Genomic DNA, 17,907 nt, shown 5'->3' with positions numbered 1-17,907 from the left:
AACTTATTTGACAACTTGTGGAGTGAAAAAAATATCGTAAAGTCAAGAGGCAAAATGACAGTCTGGGGAAAATAGTTTGTTTTTCTAAAAACACACATGGCAAAGAAATAGGTAATTCTTAATACATACGTATAATCTGCAAAGCTTCCACAAACCAAGAAAAAGATGACCCAACTTGAAAATAAGCAACTAAGATGAACATTCAGTGAAGTGAAAATCCCAACGCCAGTGAACAGACTAAAGGGCATTCAAACTCTAATAATTAGGAAGCGCACCGTGAAACAAGCAGAAACTTTGTTTTCGCCACCCAGTGAAAAAGAATTATTATAAAATTAAAATTATAAGATTATCATATAAGGAAAGGAGGGCTCATGTCCCGTGCTGGCCAGGATGTGGCGGAACGGCTCGTGCACCGCTCCTGAGGCTATGAACTGCAGTCCAATGAAAAAAATAGTCTGCTCACATGTGACAGACCCTTTGACCCAACAGTCCTACTTTTGGGAATCAATTTATGGAAATAAAGCAGAGACACGTAAGGATGTATTTTAGGCGCTGTTTGCTGCAACGATACTTCGATCAGCTAAACTCTGGAAACTAAAGTCCATAGAAAGAGGACGAGCCCAGTAAACCGCTGTACAGCAGGGCTCTCGGAACGTGACAGCTCTTGGCTGGGTTTGGAATCTTGGGAGAAAGCCTGAGAGAGGAGAGATTTGAGGTGGGAGTGACAGACAATGGCTGCAGAGTGGGCAAACGCAGAGCAGGATCCCTGTGGTTAAGAGCCCAGGCCCGCTCCTGACCACCAAGTGGATGTGGGTCGTCGCTCGACTAGCTGGACCTCAGCTGTGTCATCCATCAGAGAGTGTCAAAGACAGCTCCCCAGTCCCTCCTCAGCAATTCCAAAATCCAAAGAGCTCTGTTAGACCAAAAGTCTTCCCTGAACTCACTGGGCAGCAAAGCCCAACCTGGCACGAGGTTACTTACAGACTATTTCCCTGCCTGGTGTGAATGTCCATCTATTTCTCTACAGAAACACTGATGGGGTTACTTCCAAGTGCTGGGCAGGGTACTGAGGGTACCGTGTCCTCTGTGGAATATACACCATGCTCTCTCTTGAAAGTCTGAAAAATCCTGAATCCCCAAACACGTAAACAGCCCCAAGGGTTTCAGGTCAGGGCTTGTTGGCCCAGAGTGCCAGATGTCAGGTGTCCAGTGGGGGCCTGCCGTAGGGAACAGCTCCATGCTTGCTAATCATTTCCATCTTGTACACCAAAAGGAATGTTCCAGGAAGCCTTCGATGTGTGGGCCTGAAGCTGGGAGAGAGAAATGGATCACAGTTTCCAGAGAGGGACACCGGGGGCCACCCTCATGGACTCACTAATTCTCATGACTGGGTGAGCTGTCTGGCCCTGGGGCTGGCCCATCTGCGCTTCTAGCTGCTTTGCTCTCAAATACTGCCCTCTAGTGACTCTGAGTCTGTGTCCGGAAGCTGGTGCTCCCTGAAGTGTAGGATGCTCACAAAGTACCCTGAGATTCAGGCTGCCTGATTTCCTGCCAAGGGGCCTGGGAGTGATCTTTAATCACAAAGCCCTAACCAAGAAAAAAAAAGACCATTTTGGCCTAACCTTTACAAAAGGGAAATCTATTTTCATTTTTAAATGACACATATGAGGACTTCCACTTCTGAACAAGATGGAGTAACAGGGACTGGATTTGCTGTCCTTCCTGAAACGACCAAAATGCCAGACAGAATATGTGAAACGACGGTGCTCAAGACTTGACATCAGGCAAAGAGGGAGGAGGGAGGGTGATCCCTGAGAATTGGAAAACACCTAGGTGACCCCTGAAATCGCCACAGCCTATGAGTTTCTGACCACAGGGCAGGGGACCTCCCTAAGGCCCCACCTAAAAGTGCTCTAAAAAATAAAGTCTATTTTTTAAAAATGCTCAAGCCAAAAGAAGGCAGAAAAAGAGGAAAAGGGGAACAAAGAAAGATGGGACAAACGGAAACCAAATAACAAGATGATAGATTTAAATGTAACCTTACCAGTGATCACATTACAATAGTTATAAACACCTCTTTTAAAAGGCAGAGATTGTACGCTTGGGTAAAAAACAAAGATCGAACTATACACTATGTATAATAAACCCACCTTAAATATAAGGGCTAAAAGTAAAGGGATGCTAAACGCAATGGGGTACCCTGGATTGGGCTCTGGCACATGAAGGAGAAAGGCACATAAAGGGGAAAGTGGTGAAATTCAAATAAGGTCTGCAGTTAACAGTAATGTGCCAGTGTTGGTGTCTTAGTTTTAACAAACATACTACAGCATTGGGGGAAACTGGGTGTAAGGTAGGAAGGACTTTGAATTATCTTTACAACATTTTTGTAAGCCTAAAATTACTCTAAAACAAAAAGTTTAATTAAAAAACAAGTAAAAGGGGCTTCCCTGGTGGCGCAGTGGTTGAGAATCTGCCTGCCAATGCGGAGGACACGGGTTCGAGCCCTGGTCTGGGAAGATCCCACATGCCGCGGAGCGACTAGGCCCGTGACCCACAATTGCTGAGCCTGCGCGTCTGGAGCCTGTGCTCCGCAACAAGAAAGGCCACGATAGTGAGAGGCCCGCGCACCGCGATGAGGAGTGGCCCCCACTTGCCGCAACTAGAGAAAGCCCTCGCACAGAAACGAAGACCCAACACAGCCATAAATAAATAAATAAATAAAATTTTAAAAAAAAGTAAAAGGATGGGAAAAAAGATCAACTGTGCTAACAGTAACAAAATGACACGCAGTTATCAACAGAAAAGTTTTTAATAACAGAAAAAGGGAAGGAAATCGCTGCATCTTAAATACCACCTGCTATAACTACAGTGACCGGCGCGTGAACTGGACTGGATAATTTTCTCAATCAGAGCCCTGGGTGGAAACAGCTGGCATACTCAAAAGATTAGTTGCAAGGAGTTCAAAGAAGGGCCTTTTTAACTTGGGATGGTCCCAATTCCTCAGCCGGACATCGATGGCCTTTCAGGATCTGCTACCTGCCCACCTCCACAGATCTATCTCTTGACGCCAGGACCCCGCACACTTCTGTTCTGCCACAGCCACCTGACCCCCGCCGTCTCCCCAAGGTACGCTCGTTTCCCGCCTCTGTGTGTTAGCACACGCCATTCCCTCTGCTAGGTACGCCATTCCAGTTTTATTTACTAGGGAAGCTCCCCTTTCCGGCTGGAGGCTATTCTCATGTTCTCTTGCCTTCTTTGGGTCCATCATTCTCTTCCCTCGTCTTCCACATCACTACACGATGGGTAGTCTTAGAACTCTCATCACACTAATTTGTGTCTAGGAATAGTAATGGCTACCACCAACTGAACCAAAACAAAGATGCGTGGAAGGGCGCGGAACCTGCGAACTATGCCGCGCGTGTCCCCTCGGGGCCACCGTCCCCACCCCGGCTTCCGGCTTGCATTAGGAACGCCCACCGCGTGGTAGCGTAGGCGGAAGGGGTGGGCTCAAATCAAGCTCGTGGCGTCTATTGGCTGCCTGGGGACGAGGGAGGCGGGGCGAGGCCTTCGCGTGACGTCAAGACGCCACGGTCCGGGCGTCGAAGCCCAAGGAAGACAAGAGCCAGTCGGGTGGGGAGCAGTCTTGCGGCCGTGTTGCTGTCATTTGGAGCCGCAGCTGATGAGTCCCGGGGGCGTACGGACGAGGTGGGTGTACCGAGCGGCGGCGGGCGGAGGCGGCGTTTCCTTTTGGCCTTACGCCCCGCGGGCCCCGAGGCCTCGGCGGCGGTCGCACCAACGGACGCCGCGCGCGAGCGACGACAGGGTGTGGTGGAGCCCGGGCCACTGGGCCTGCGCACGAGTGGTGGGGAGTGCGGCTGCGCACTCTCGCGCCTGCGCCGTCGGCCTTTGCTCCCCACCCGCGCGCTCGGAATTCTTGGGCTCCGAGCACCCCTTTCTTCAACCCCCATTGACCCGTCACTTCCTTCGGGAGGACCACGTTGCCCCTGGCGACCCTTGCGCTGTCTTCTCCCGCCCCCCCCCCCCCCGGGGACGTGGTGCGCACGCGCGGCTTGGCCGGGGCGGTGGCTCCGGGGCCAGTGGCGAGGATCCGGGCGAGCTCTTCCTCCACCCGGAGCCCTCCTGTGCCTTCCCCGGGCCTGCGGGACGGCCAGGTGCCCCCCTGCCTCCGGTTCTCGCCCCCGCCCAGAAACCTCCCTCCAGGCTCCCCCAGACCTTACCCCCACTTTTCTTCCTGTCCCGGGGCTCCCCCCACTATCCCCGCTCGTGACCCCCCCACCTCCCTGCCCCCCACCCTTCCGTCCAGTTTCGTTCGGTCTCTTCTTTATGGCTCGTCTTCTCTAGGCTTTTTCCCAGTTCCAGACTCCTGTTCTTATTTTTCCACTTCTTGTAGGATTTTCGGGTTCTCCAGCGGGACTCGCCTTTGAGCACCCCCATACTTCTCAGTTCCTTCCTCAAGTCTAGGCCCCCCAATTCTTGCCCCCAGGACATTTCCTCATGTTCTTGCCGTCCTCTTCTCTCCACCCCACTCCAAGTCCCTAAAGATGTTTTGGACCTCTTGGGGCGTCCCCAAAGCTTTCCCTCCAGACCCCCAACCAAGGGGCTCGCTTCTTCTCTCTCCCAGGTTTACTGCTGTTTCTAGGAATCTCCGATGTACGGTGTTCTCTATCCTTAGGGACCTTCCTGAAATTAGTCTTCTAAGAGCTTTCTAAGAACTCATTTCTTCACTCCCGGGGTTCCTTTCTGGCACCCTCAACTTTTTCCTGCTCCAGGAGTAACTTCCAGAAATCCGCTTTTCCTCCCAGACTTCTCCATTCTCCAGTGTTCTCTTTTCTCAAGGCTTTCTCAAACGTTTCCCTCTTTACAGACTCTCTCTTAGGGGTCTTTCCAGGTCTCCCAGCCTGGAGATTCATTTAGCCCTTGTTTATTAGAGCTTCTTCTCAGAAGCTGTCTTCCTCCTTGCTCCTTGCCTGAGGTCCCCCACCCTGCCCTCTGACCCTGTCCCTGTTTCGGGGTTTCCCTCGAACCCTTCCCTTTCTTCACATGGGCTTCCGATCCTTCTCTTTCTCTTTGGGAAACTCATTTGGACTTCCCTGTTTTCAAATCCTTTGTTTTCCACCTAGAGCATTGCAGAGGGGTCAGGGTCTTTCCCTCAGGCTGTAGCCCTTTAATTCCACACCCAAAATTCTCTTCAGATTGTTTACTCCTTGGTTCATTCTTTCTCAGATTCCCTTTTCTGTCTGGCTTCTCGTGAGCCCATTTGCTTCTCTTCCCTATTTGTTGACATGTTTCTTGCCTAATTCGTTCTTTTTCTTGCAGACAGTGAAAAAGCAGTCTGGCTCCTGAGGTCCACCCCGTACACCCCAGGGTCCAGATGGCGGCCAACGTGGGTGATCAGCGTAGCACGGATTGGTTAGTGAGGCTAGAGGGACAGGGGTCGGAGGGGAGGGTGAGAGGAAGCAAGACCCAGTGTTGCCTTCTGGATGGGCCCTCACACAGCAAGGGGGGACATGATACCACAGCCCCTGGGGTAGGGGTGCGGATGAGGCACTCCTTTGAGCTTTCATCTTTCACAGTACAGTGCTTGTTTCACAAAAGTGTGATGATTCATTCCATGGGCTGTGATTAAGGGGCAGCCTCTGACGCTTAATACTCAGTTATTTATTTTTTTAATTCCTCGTTTTTTCCAAAACAGTGTGATGATTTTCTGACTGAGGTGGCATCAGACAGAATTTGTGGTTTCATAAAGTATTTAGATCTGCTAGGCATTAGGTCTTGTTTTAAGTCCCGTGGTTACTGGTAATCCTTTTGTTTGATTTTTAACATCTGTATGTAGCAGGCATCTGGAAAAGTACCTTAGGTAGGTAATCGCATCTATCGCTCACTGAAAACTGTGAAGCAGAAACTGGCTGTCAGTGTGTCACAGATTAGAAAATTGAGGCTCTGGGATTCAAGCCCTGGTGTTTGCCTGCTTCCATCCTGCCCACCGTGTGCAGTGGGAGAATGGGCTGACTCGACGTCCCCTGTCTGCAGGTCCTCTCAGTACAGCATGGTGGCCGGGGCAGGCAGAGAGAGTGGCATGGAGACCCCCATGCACGAGAACCCCGAGTGGGAGAAGGCCCGCCAGGCCCTGGCCAGCATCAGCAAAGCGGGAGCTGCCGGTAGCTCTGCCAAGGCCAGCAGCAGCGGGCCCGTGTCCAGTGCACAGGTGAGCCGCGTCTCCGGGGGACCCACGTCCCCTGAGCGGGCGTGGGGCACACGCACACGCTTGTGTCGTCTCGCATCACCAGGGCAGGGTGCTCTGAAGATGTCCTAGGAGCCCTTGCGTAGGGGAAGCGAGTCTGTCTCCTTGAGTCTAGGGCACCATGTGGTCGTCGTTCCTGGGAATCCAGCCTGAGGAGGGAGGGGTGCTCGTGTCGGTGGTAGAGGTGGTGGCTCTCTGTGGAGAGATGTGGACCCAGTTCTGTCCCTTGGCAGTTAACCACCAGTAAACAGACCTGCCCTGGCGGGGCCCTGGGCTCCTGCTTCCAGCACTGATGGCACGTGGTTCTCTCCCCGCACAGTACGTGTCACAGGCAGAAGCCTCAGCTCTGCAGCAGCAGCAGTACTACCAGTGGTACCAGCAGTACAGCTACGCCTACCCGTACAGCTACTACTACCCCGTGGTGAGTGCCCGCCCCGCCCGGCAGGGCCACGCGGCGGAGGGGCGGAGGTGGGATCAGCCGGGCAGGGTCCAGGGGCAGTGGGTGGGTTGACCAGAGCCGTGACAACTGCTGCAGAACCCTCCCTTAGCTCGTGGTCCACAAGGTCAACGCCCAGGTCCTTCCGTGGCCACCCACCCTGCCCCCCCCGTGCTCACGTTGCCAGGGAGGCTCCTCCACCTCAGCACACACCAAGTCCACCCTTGCTCCCGCCTCAGCCCTCCTCTGGTGTCCCGACACTCGCTGTGTCCTTGCCCAGCAGAGGGCTGCCCGGAGAGCGCCTGCGGAGTGCCCGTCCTGGGGCAGGCTTTCCTTAGAGTGGCATTCCCACCGCTCACCCTGCCGCTTGGCTTCTCTGCTTGGCTGGTATTCGTTGCTTACTGTTGGCCGTGTTGGGTGTCTACTGTGGCACGTACTTTGAGTGCAAAGTTCATTTTGTCTTTACTTTCCATTGTATTGTAGTGTTTAGATGGGTTGGTACTCAGTAAATAGTTGTTGAAGGGAGTGGAATGTGGGACAGATGGAGGTGATCATTTTATTTGGTAATTTTTCAGCATGAGGGAGTTGGGCGCTTTTATGCGGTGGAGAGAGGGAGGGTGAGAGATCGGTAAAGGATCGCAAACTGAGCAGCTGGGAGAGAGGGGCAGGTCTCGGCCTCCGGGGAAGGAATCGTCGGGCCCACTGCTAACCCCTCCTTCCTGTGCCCTCGCCAGAGCATGTACCAGAGCTATGGCTCCCCCTCCCAGTACGGGATGGCCAGCTCCTACGGCTCAGCCGCACCACAGCAGCCGTCCGCACCGCAGCACCAGGGAACTCTGAGCCAGGTAACGCCCTAGCCCCGCCACGGCTCCCGTCCGCGCGCGGGGGGTGGCGGGCCAGCGGTGCGGGCGCCTGCGTTATTTAAGCTGCTCCTGCCGAGCAGTTCCTGATCTGAGAACGAGGAAGGCAAAGCATCGTTTTTGAAACCAGGGTGGGTTCAGGGCTTGGGCACGGCCAGGGGGCTGAGGTGTCGGGGTGACGGTGGGAGCACTTGTGGCGTGGCAGCCTTTTCCTGTGCTTCCCCTCAGCATGCGGCCACACGCGTACAGTCTCGCTCTCACACTCTAGCCTTGCACTTCGCGTGCGGCTGGGAGGCGCGGTGGAGCTCGTGCCGGGGAGGTGGGCAGACCTGGGTGTGAATCCCAGCGGCCGTGGTGGCGAAACTACAAGTCACGCTCTCTCTGCGCCTCAGGCGGTGCCATCCGGGGGGAAGGATGGCGGCTTTATCGCGGGGTCCCGCGAGCGTGCGCCACGCGTGTGTCTTGACGGGCACGTGACACGTGCTCGGACAGTGACCGCCGGGGCGGGGGTGCCGTCGGGGGCGGACGCCGCCGCCCAGCAGCGGGAGCCATGGGGGAGTAGCGCGGTGGCTGAGCCGCTCGGCCGTGGGCGGTGCGGGGCGGCTGTCGTCGCCGAAGCCTCCCCTCGAGAGGCGCTCTGCGGGTGCGGGTGGCGAGGTGGGGAGCGTCCGGCCGCGGAGCTGAGCGCCGAGGTGGGCGAGGGCCAGCCCGGGGCGCCCGCTCCCGCCTCAGCGGCCGCTCCGCCCGCAGCCCCCGGTCCCGGGCATGGACGAAGGCCTGTCCTACCAGGCGCCCCCTCAGCAGCTGCCAGCGGCCCAGCCCCCTCAGCCCTCCAACCCCCCGCGCGGGGCTCACCCTCTGAGCAGCGGCCCGCAGCCCGGGACGGCCCCTGCCACGCAGCACGGCCAGGCAGGGTCCGCCTCGGGCCAGGCCTACGGGCAGCACGGCTACAGCGAGCCCGCCAAGCCCAAGAAGGGCCAGCAGCTGTGGAACCGCATGAAGCGTGAGTGGCCTTGGGCCGTGGAGGCGAGGGGGCCCCCAGGACTCCCGGCGTCGGAACGGGCGCCCTTCTCTGGAGCTCACGGCTCCTGCCCCGGGGGTGGGGGCGGGGCCACCCATGTGGGCCTGGGGGGGCCTCACCCCAGCTTTCGCTGCCCTCACAGCGGCCCCTGGGACTGGTGGACTGAAGTTCAACATTCAGAAACGGCCTTTCGCTGTCACAAGCCAGAGCTTCGGCTCCACCACGGAGGGCCAGCACGGCAGCTTCGGCCCCCAGCCCAACCCCGAGAAGGCCCAGAACCACAGGTGAGGGCCACCCCCGTGCCCTGCGCCAGCCCCGGGGCACCGTGCTCAGCATCTGCGTGCGGCCCGCCGGCACGGCCTGCTCCTTAGAAAGCAGAGCGCCCCCCCGGCCCCCGCGGGCTCGCCCCGAGCGCCCGCCCGTGAGGGGCGGCGGGGACGGTCCCGGCTGGGCCGTGGGCTGCCGCTCCCCAGCCGAGCGAATGCAGCTGCCCTCCCTCCGCCAGGGGGAGCCTGTCCGGGAAGCCCGACGACTGGCCGCAGGACATGAAGGAGTACGTGGAGCGCTGCTTCACCGCCTGCGAGTCGGAGGAGGACAAGGACCGGACCGAGAAGCTGCTGAAGGAGGTGCTGCAGGCGAGGCTGCAGGACGGCTCGGCCTACACCATCGACTGGAGCCGGGAGCCCCTGCCGGGGTGCGTGGGGCCGGGGCGCGCTCGGGAGGGGGCCTGCCGTCCCAGTGCCCGGGGCCCTGAGGAGGGGGAGCAAGAGGCTTGGGTCCTGGGGGCGGGAGGCTGCCAGGGGTCGGAGTCCCGGGGGCGAGAGCGCAGAGGCGGGGGGTGTGCTACTCGGCGGCTGCGAGCAGCCTCTAGACACGCAAAACCTTGGGATTGTCTCCCACCCGAGCGTCGTGTTAGTCGAGTGGCCTGGGTAAGTGCCCTTCGTCCTGAGCTCGTGTGTCCAGGGGCGGGTGGCAGGCGTCGGGGACGTCGGGGCGCCGGGTGGTGATGCCCTGCCCTGCTATATCCCCAGGCTGACTCGGGAGCCTGTGGCTGAGAGCCCCAAGAAGAAGCGGTGGGAGGCCCCTAGCAGCCTCCACCCTCCCCGGGGGGCAGGCTCAGCGACCAGGGGCGGGGGTGCCCAGTCCCAGCGAGGGACGCCCGGGGCTGGGGGTGCTGGCCGAGCCCGGGGCAGCAGCTTCGCCAAGTTCGGCAACCGCAATGTCTTCATGAAGGACCGCAGCTCCTCCTCCAGCACGGACTCGCGCTCCCGCTCCTCCTCCCGCTCCCCGACCCGCCACTTCCGCCGCAGGTGCGCAGCCTGCGGGGTGGGGGGGCGGGGGGCGGGGCCGCTTCAGGCCTCACCGTTGTGCTCCTCCGCGCAGTGACTCGCACTCGGACTCGGACAGTTCCTACTCAGGGAATGAGTGTCACCCTGTGGGCCGCAGGAACCCACCCCCCAAGGGCCGGGGAGGCCGGGGGGCCCACGTGGACCGGGGCCGAGGCAGGGCGCAGCGTGGGAAGAGGTGAGGCTGTGGGGGGGCTGCGGAGGGGGAGGGCTGTGTCTGGGCAGCGGGGCAGAGGCGGGCGGGTGGCGCCACGCCTGTCGCCTCAGGGCCCCCTCCTCCCTCCCTCCCTCCCTCCCTCCCCAGGCACGACCTGGCCCCCACCAAGCGCAGCCGCAAGAAGATGGCGGCCCTGGAGTGTGAGGATCCCGAGCGCGAGCTGAAGAAGCAGAAGCGGGCGGCGCGCTTCCAGCACGGACATTCCCGCCGCCTGCGCCTGGAGCCCCTGGTGCTGCAGATGGGCAGCCTGGAGAGTGGCGGGGCCGACCCCGACTGGCATGAGCTGCAGATCGTGGGCACCTGCCCCGACATCACCAAGCACTACTTGCGTCTCACCTGCGCCCCCGACCCATCCACCGTGCGCCCCGTGGCGGTAAGTGCCCCCTGGCAGCGAGGGCAGGTCCTCCCTGTGAGGCCAGCGCCGGCACCAGGCCTCCGGGACCAACGCTGCGAGGATGGCAGAGGCAACGTGGGAGGAGGTGGTGGGGCGGGCAGGGGTCTGGCTCGGGGAAGACCCCGACCTGCCTGTGCACAGGGGGCCTGTGGCTGACCGGGCCCCGGAGGCCTGAGGCACCGAGAGGTGAACTGAACCCAGAGCTTGTGCTTCGGAGCCGAGTCCAGGGCCTGTGGCCTCGTCGGAAGGCTGGGCCGGCCTCTGAGCCTCCGTCTCCTGCTTAGGAGACCAGGAGAAGGAAGCTGGTGTCCCCGGCCAGTGCCTGTGAGACACTGGGACATCCATGTCCCGACATCCCCTGAGGCCCGAGCTGGGAGCGGGGCTGACGTGTCCCGCCGGGGCGCACGCGCCGCCTGTGCTGACGCAGAGACTGTGTGCGTGCTCTTACCGCTTTAGGTTCTACTCCCTTTAATGTCGGCATCGAGCCACTGGCTGGGTTTAATGTTGCAGCCCCCGCTCTAGGACCCCGAGTTTGTGGAGCCGTGGCAGGTTTTAGCACGTCCTCGCTCTCCCTGCTCAGGTCACGCTGAGCCACGGTTCGCCTCCTTGGCAGGTTTTGAAGAAGTCGCTGTGCGTGGTCAAGTCCCACTGGAAGGAGAGGCAGGACTACGCCTTTGCCTGCGAGCAGATGAAGTCCATCCGGCAGGACCTGACGGTGAGGCGGGGACCGGGGGGGGGGGGGCACACTGCTGGGTGCCGCCCTGCTCCGGCGTGACACCTGCTCTCCCGCGGCCCAGGTGCAAGGTGTGCGCACCGAGTTCACGGTGGAGGTGTACGAGACCCACGCCCGCATCGCCTTGGAGAAGGTGAGGGGCTGACGGGATTCCCTCGGCTTCCCCTGCCCGCCCCCCCACGCCCCGCCGTCTTGGCCTCACTCTGCTCCTCCGTCCACGCCCCCCAGGGTGACCACGAAGAGTTCAACCAGTGCCAGACGCAGCTCAAGTCACTGTATGCTGAGAACCTGCCAGGCAACGTGGGCGAGTTCACTGCCTACCGGATTCTCTACTACATCTTCACCAAGAACTCAGGAGGTGAGGCGCAGCCCCGCAGAGCGGGGCGGCCACGGGCCCCCAGGTCCCGGCCCTGCTCACGTCCTTGTTTCCGGCCGCAGACATCACCACGGAGCTGGCGTACCTGACGCGGGAGCTGAAGGCGGACCCTTGTGTGGCCCATGCCTTGGCGCTCAGGGCAGCCTGGGCTCTGGGCAACTACCACCGCTTCTTCCGGCTCTACTCGCACGCGCCCTGTATGTCTGGCTACCTCGTGGACAAGTTTGCAGACCGGGAGCGCAAGGCCGCCCTCAAGGCAATGATCAAAACGTATGTGAAGCTGAGCTCTCCCCCTGGCCCTCTGCTCTGCGGCCTCACCGCCGCCCGCCTCCTCCCCTCCGTTCCCCGCTCCCCTCCACACCTCCACCTCTGGGTGCCAGGCCTCCGGCTCCCCTGGCCTCCCTCCCTCGGGTCCTGGTCTTCTCTCCCCTTTTCTCCTTTCCGCCCTCGGCCCTCCCCTCTGGTCCCTCCACTTTCCAGCGCACAGCGGGCCCTCCTCCGTCGTCCTCTCTCACTGCTCTGGGGTCCCCTGCCCCTTTGCCTCTCTTTGCCTTTTGCTCGTATCACCCTGGACCCCACTTTGTCTTCTCCCTGCTCCGGGCTCCCCTTCCTCCAAGGCCTCTGCCCACCTTCTTCGGCGCTCCTGTGGCTGAGCTCCCGCTCTGTGGGGACACCCAGCAAAGGCGGCCCCGCCCTTGGCAGCCGCGGTCTCAGGGACAAGGCCCCGCTCCCACTCGAGCTGTTTTGAGAGCCCGGGCGCGCTCAGGGAGCAGGTGTGAGGCAGGGCAAGCTAGGCCGGGACGGGACCCTGTGCCCACGTTCCCAGTCAGGCGGGAGACGCCCCCAGGCCACGGCAGGACACCTCTTCCGTTGTCACAACCAGGGCTCCTCCTGGCCTCTGCTGGTGGGGGCCAGGGGTGCTGCGCAGCGTCCTGCAGTGCACAGGGCGCCCCCCAGCTGGCTCCCCTGGCCGCAGTGTCAGTCTCGCTGAGGCTGGGAAGCCCTGGTCAGAGGACGCGGGGCCTCGAGTGCCACGTCAGTTCGTTGGGAGCCGTGGGGATGGCTTGCAGCTGGGGAGGGACACTTACCCTGCAGGTTAGGAGACTCCTAGGATCCAGTTCGGGTCAAGCCGATTTAAGGGCGAGGTGCGGGCCGGGGCAGGGGCCGTGGGGAGAGAGAGGTGGGAGTGGGACAGACACAGAGGAGGCAGGGCCGCGGGACCCGCTTTCTAAGCCAGGAGAGAGGAGGCGGCCGGTTACCTGAAGGACCCTGGGCTCCCCCGGTGTGTCCTCCGTGCGCTTCTGCGCCGCCCCCGGGCCGTAGCCGGGCAGGCCTCTGGCTGCTCCTCGGCACTCCCGTTTCTGCCTCAGCTTGCGTGCGCGTGGCCTGTGGGGGGGCTCTGGCCTGTCGGCCTCCCGGTCTTGTGCCCCCCTGCTCCGGAGGGTGGCGCGGCTTCTCTCCGGCTCGCTGGCCCGGGCCAGCCCCGTGTCGGGGGGCAGCAGGCTCCTGTGCCCCGCCCCCCACGGAGTTGCAGGGCTGTGAGGAAGTGGGGGCTTCAGGCAGGACGGGTTTGAGGGTTTTCTGCCACTTACTTACTTCCTAGGTGACAGTGGCCAGGTGGCTCTGCCGCTGCGCTGTCCTCGGTGTGTGTGTGTGTGTGTGTGTGTGTACAGGGTAGGGTGACAGCTTCTGGGAGGGAGCTCAGCGAGCTCACGGGGCGGTACTTACTTAGAAGAGCCGTTTCCTGGCACAGGCCAAGCCTCCTCTTAGCACTCGGACCCAGCTCAGGGCAAGCGGGGGGGCGGGTCCCCGAGTAGCCGCGCCCCGCGCCCCGCGTGGCTCCCTGCGCCCGGCCCCTGCCCCGGGCCGCACGGGCCCTCTCCTGAGGGGCTGCCCAGGCCCCGGCCAGCAGAGGAGCCAGCCGGGCCCTTCCCTCCCGCCCCCTCTCCTCCCGCCCCCCGCACAGGTAAGTGAGGGGGAGGGGGGGCGCAGCCGGGGTTGGGGCCCCCCCACCCCGGGCCCCCCCGAGCCCCTGAGGGGGGAGGCCGGGGCTGGGGAGGGGCCGGCAGGTGACGCGCTGAGGAAACCTGCGGGTGCCCGAAAGGGGGGCGCCCACTCCCTGCTCGTGGGGCCCTCCCGCGCCCGCCGCCCGCCTCATCGCGCTCTCCTCTTGTCTCCGTAGCTTCCGCCCTGCGCTGCCAGTCTCCTACCTGCAGGCCGAGCTGGCCTTCGAGGGCGAGGCCGCCTGCCGGGCCTTCCTGGAGCCCCTGGGCCTGGCCTACACGGGCCCGGACAACTGCAGCGTCGACTGCCGCCTGAGCCTGGCGCAGCTGCCGGCCTTCTGAGCACCAGCGCCGCCGTGGGGGGAGGGGGGCAGGGCTGCAGCCCCCCAGCGCCGCCTCGGCGGGTTTTGTTTTTGAGCCGTGGACTTGGGGTGTAAATTAATTTGCGGGGAGTGGGCTCCAGGAAGAGCCACCAGCCCGGCCCCCATTTTCCCACCAGGGAGTCTGTACAGAGATTTTTCTACATTTTTATTTTTTGCCTCCGAGGGATGGGATTGGGCGGGGGGGGGACAGCAGAGGGTTGGGGGCATGGTCTGTAGGGTCGTCTGTGTCCACCTTGCACCTCCACTAATGCTGTCTCAGTGTTTTTTCTCTCTCTCTCTCGAGCTTGTACTCCGGTAGCGACCCGGCACCCTGGCCCATCCCATGCCGGGGGGGGGCCAGTGGAAGAAGACAGGCCGCTCCGCCCGTGCCCGCCTGCGGCGGGGGCACCAGCACACCAGCCCGCCGCCCGCCGCCTCATCTGCCTCACCACAGACTCTTGTTGCCCAGCCCTCCGGGGCCTCAGTGTTTGTTTGGGGCGAGGGGAGCCGCGTAGAGACTGTGCCCTGCCCACGGCCCCCGACCCCAGAAACGCCAACGCCTCGCCACCGCCAGATCCGCACTGCCACCCTGCACTGAGGACTCCGGAGGCCATCGCGGGACCTCGACGGCCGGGCCGCCTCGTCTACAGTTGTATTAAGTTGTCTCCGTGTCCCTTCCTCCCTCCACCCCCCCGTGTTTCTTCTGGTTTTTTTTCCCCTTTCCCTCCCTCCCCCTCCCGCTCCCGCTCCCCCCTTGGTTCAGCACAGGTAAACGGTTACCCTCCCTCCCCGCCTCATGGATCACCAGCTCACGTCATGTTTCCTTCTCTTTTCTTTTTGTGTGTGTTTATTTAAGTTATTTTTTCTTCCTCCTCTTTTCTTTTCCGTCCTCCCTCCCTCTTCTGCCATGTAACTGGAGGATGTGCAATGAGTTTGCAAACAGCTGGACTGTCGGGCTGCTTTTTTTCCAGATGTTCCTCCTTTGCCTCCCCTCCCCCTCCTCTCCCCCTCCCCTTTCCTTCCTTCATTCTTTCCTTGGAGCACTGAGCACCATTTGGAAGCTTGAGAGAAACCAAAATTAAAGAGAGAGAAAACACGCGTGCACGCTTTGTTCTTCTGCCTTGGACTAGATTTCCTCTGGGTGTCTGGGTCCTGGCCTTTATTTCTTTTGGGGTTGAGATACCAGGGGGATCTCAGCCACGGCCTGGTAGGTGCCCCCTGACCTCCCCACGCGGCACAGCCAGAGTTTCCCCAGAGGCTGGCTCCCCAGCTCCTGCCTTGAGCTGAACCCAGGCTTGGGGAGGCCGACTTGGGAACCCTGGGGCACCTTGGCCAGGGTGAGGTGGGGGTGTAGCCCCCTGCAGGGCTGCAGCACTCTTAGCCCCCCGGCCTCCAGCCTCTGGCTGAGCACTCGGGCCATGTTCTCCAAAGGGGGGTCGGGGGGCGCACAGAGCACACGAGAGCCCAGGAACACCAGGCGCCTGAACCTCAGCCTCGGAGGGACCCGAAGCCCGGGGTCCGAGAGCACGCCTCTGAGTGCGTCGACCGCAGCCGCCATCTCCCCGGGGCCCGCCAGCCTCAGCAGGGCCACTGTCAGGTGCAGGGCCTGAGCAGGCACTGTGAACGCCGCGCTAGCTGGTGCATTTCGTACCAGTTCTTCTTGGACCTTGGCCACCCCGGCCTGCAGCTCAGCCTCTGTCACCAGGAGGGCCACGAAGTGCGTGGGGCGGGGCTGGCGAGGGCCCACGGCCCCGGCTGCTCCACCGTCCACGGGCCAGACCCCGGGACCCCACTCCACTTCCGTCTCAGAGAGGCCTTCCGAGGGCCTTCCCGGGGCTACCACAGCCGGCAGCTCCCCGATAGCGGCGGCGGCTGGCTTCAGCGCCCTTCTTGGCTGCATCCACGGGGAACCTTGGCCCCCAGGGCCGCCCAACTCCCGCTCCTGGATCCTCGATAATGTCCCCGCCAACGCCAGGCGCCCAGCTTCGGGGCCTCCGCCATCCGGGGCCAAGGCGGCCCGGAGTCCCGTCCAAGCTGGCTGTACGCGCCCTCCCGCACCGGTGCCAAGGCAGGTCGCAGCTACGCCGTCCAGTGCGCCTCCGGCCCCGGCCGTGTCCCCACCGCTGAGCGCACCTACGGCCCCGTACGCGTCCTCGCCGTCACTCTCGTCCCCGGTCCCGTGCACGTCCCCGCCCCTGTCTCCGCCGTCGTGCGCGCCCACGCCGTCGCTCTCACCTCCGGCTCCGTGCACGTGCTCGCCGCCGCTCGCATGCCCGGTCTGGTGCGCGTCCTCGCCGTCGCCCGCCTCTCCGATCCCGTGCGCGTCCCCGCCGTCGAGCGCGTCCAGGATGGTGGACCCGCGGCCCGCAGCCAAGCCCGAGCCGAAGACGAGGTCCGTACGCGAGGCGCGGTCCCACACCAGACGGCCGCGGAAGCGGAAGTAGCGAATCCGGTGCTGCGGCACGGCCAGGACGCCCGGCCCGAGCGCCGCCAGAGGCTCGTCCCAGCAGAAGGAAAGGAAGGGCTCCTCGCGCGAGCCCAGGAAGCGGTCAACGTAGCCCACGGAGAAGTCGGCCGGGTCGAGGCGCGGGTCCCAGCGGATGCGCTGGATGACGGCCGCAGCCGTGCGCAGCGGCGGCTTCTTGGTTTTGGCCTCGGCTTCGGGCTCGCCTCTAGGCTGCGGCGGCGCCGGCGCCCCGGGGTGGGGCTGGCGGCAGCGGGCACCGAAGCGGCAGCGGCCCTCCAGGAAGAAGCGGCAGGCCGGCGGCGGCGCGGGCTCCGCGACGGGGGCCCCCACGGGCGACTCCGGCCCTCCGGCCGCCGCCATGCGAGCGGGGTGCGTTGGCGCGCTCGCCCCGCTCAGGCCGTTCCGCACCTGGGTGAGTCCTGCCGGCACGGGCGCCAGGCGCCGCTGTGACGTCACGGGCGAGGCTCAGGCCCCGCCCCGACCTGGAAAGCACCTCGCGCGTGGGACGGCCCTCCGCGGTGCCCTGGGGGCGCCTGACCCTTGCAGCCAAGCGGTTTTTATCTGTGGCCCCGACCCCGGCCCCAATAATTTACATATGCGGCCACGCCCCCAATCCAAATACCTTACAGGTGCGGCCCCGCCTCTTCTGACCCCTTAGCGAGCTTGGCCCCGCTCCCTAATGATTTACAAGTGCGGCCCCGCCACTCTTGCTCCTTAGAGAACCTGGCCCCGTCCCTAGTCCACAGTGCTCTAAAGGTGCTGCCCCGCCACTCTTGCTCCTTAGAGAACCTGGCCCCGTCCCTAGTCCAGTGCTTTAACGATGCGGCCCCGCGCTCTCTTGGCCCCTGACGAGCCTGGCTCGCACCGCCCCCTACACACGCCTAGTGATTTGCATGTGCTGCCGCGCCCCTCCGGGCCCTCGTTGGGCCGCGCCCTCCGCGGGACAACCGGACGCCTGTAGGCTCAGAACGAACTTCGTAGCCCGCATTTGGGACGCAACTGTCGCCCTCGGGATAACACATCTTTGGGGCGTCCCTTTTCTACGGGGACCACGCCTCTTCCCGGCCATTTTTCCTGTGCGGCCGCTCCCGGGGTAAAGGACAGCTCGCCTGGGCTGGGTCCACTGGAGACACGGAGCTCACGGGGGTCACAGCCGTCGGCCGGCCCGAGGGAGCGAGTCAGGCCGGGCCCGGGGCCGCGTCCGGCAAGCGGCGGCGGCGGCGCGCAGCCAACACTGCTGAAAAAACCAGGCTGTGGGAGCGGCCACATCGGGACCCCGCCCCTGGGAGGGGCACCGTCCAGCCACGCCCCTGGCTCTCTTAAAGGGGCCGCATCCCATTACACCAGGCTAATGCTGAGACCTCTACCCACCTGGCTGGGACCGGAACCCCACGTGACACACCTAGCTCTTAAAGGCACCAGGACCCCAT

General features: G+C 62.5%; 2 protein-coding genes across 5 annotated transcripts; one reads left to right on the top strand and one right to left on the bottom strand.

Moving 5' to 3' along the window:
- Window positions 1–3,580: 3,580 nt before the first annotated feature.
- Window positions 3,581–14,338, top strand: LENG8 (leukocyte receptor cluster member 8). 4 transcript variants are annotated; one of them, XM_061173753.1, is made up of 16 exons: window positions 3,581–3,705; window positions 5,338–5,430; window positions 6,052–6,226; window positions 6,582–6,683; window positions 7,433–7,543; window positions 8,309–8,561; window positions 8,722–8,863; window positions 9,085–9,273; window positions 9,611–9,889; window positions 9,963–10,103; window positions 10,230–10,515; window positions 11,150–11,251; window positions 11,334–11,402; window positions 11,498–11,627; window positions 11,708–11,915; window positions 13,828–14,338. In XM_061173753.1, exons 2-16 carry the CDS (start codon window positions 5,393–5,395, stop codon window positions 13,988–13,990), a joined length of 2,388 nt encoding a protein of 795 aa, XP_061029736.1. In that variant the 5' UTR covers window positions 3,581–3,705; window positions 5,338–5,392; the 3' UTR covers window positions 13,991–14,338. The 4 variants fall into 4 exon arrangements, with proteins under 4 accessions (XP_061029736.1, XP_061029734.1, XP_061029733.1 ...); XM_061173751.1 differs by having other exon boundaries at window positions 10,026–10,103; window positions 11,708–13,919; XM_061173750.1 differs by having other exon boundaries at window positions 11,708–13,919.
- Window positions 14,339–14,803: 465 nt separating this feature from the next.
- LENG9 (leukocyte receptor cluster member 9) lies at window positions 14,804–17,691 on the bottom strand. Its single transcript, XM_061173817.1, has one exon. It carries the CDS (start codon window positions 16,835–16,837, stop codon window positions 15,170–15,172), a length of 1,668 nt encoding a protein of 555 aa, XP_061029800.1. The 5' UTR covers window positions 16,838–17,691; the 3' UTR covers window positions 14,804–15,169.
- Between the last annotated feature and the right edge of the window lie 216 nt (window positions 17,692–17,907).

The sequence above is a fragment of the Eubalaena glacialis genome, chromosome 18 (genome assembly GCF_028564815.1).
Source record: "Eubalaena glacialis isolate mEubGla1 chromosome 18, mEubGla1.1.hap2.+ XY, whole genome shotgun sequence".
NCBI classification, from domain to species: Eukaryota; Metazoa; Chordata; class Mammalia; order Artiodactyla; family Balaenidae; genus Eubalaena; species Eubalaena glacialis.
The sequence above is the reverse complement of the archived record's forward strand: the minus strand, read 5'-3'. Positions and strand labels throughout refer to the sequence as shown.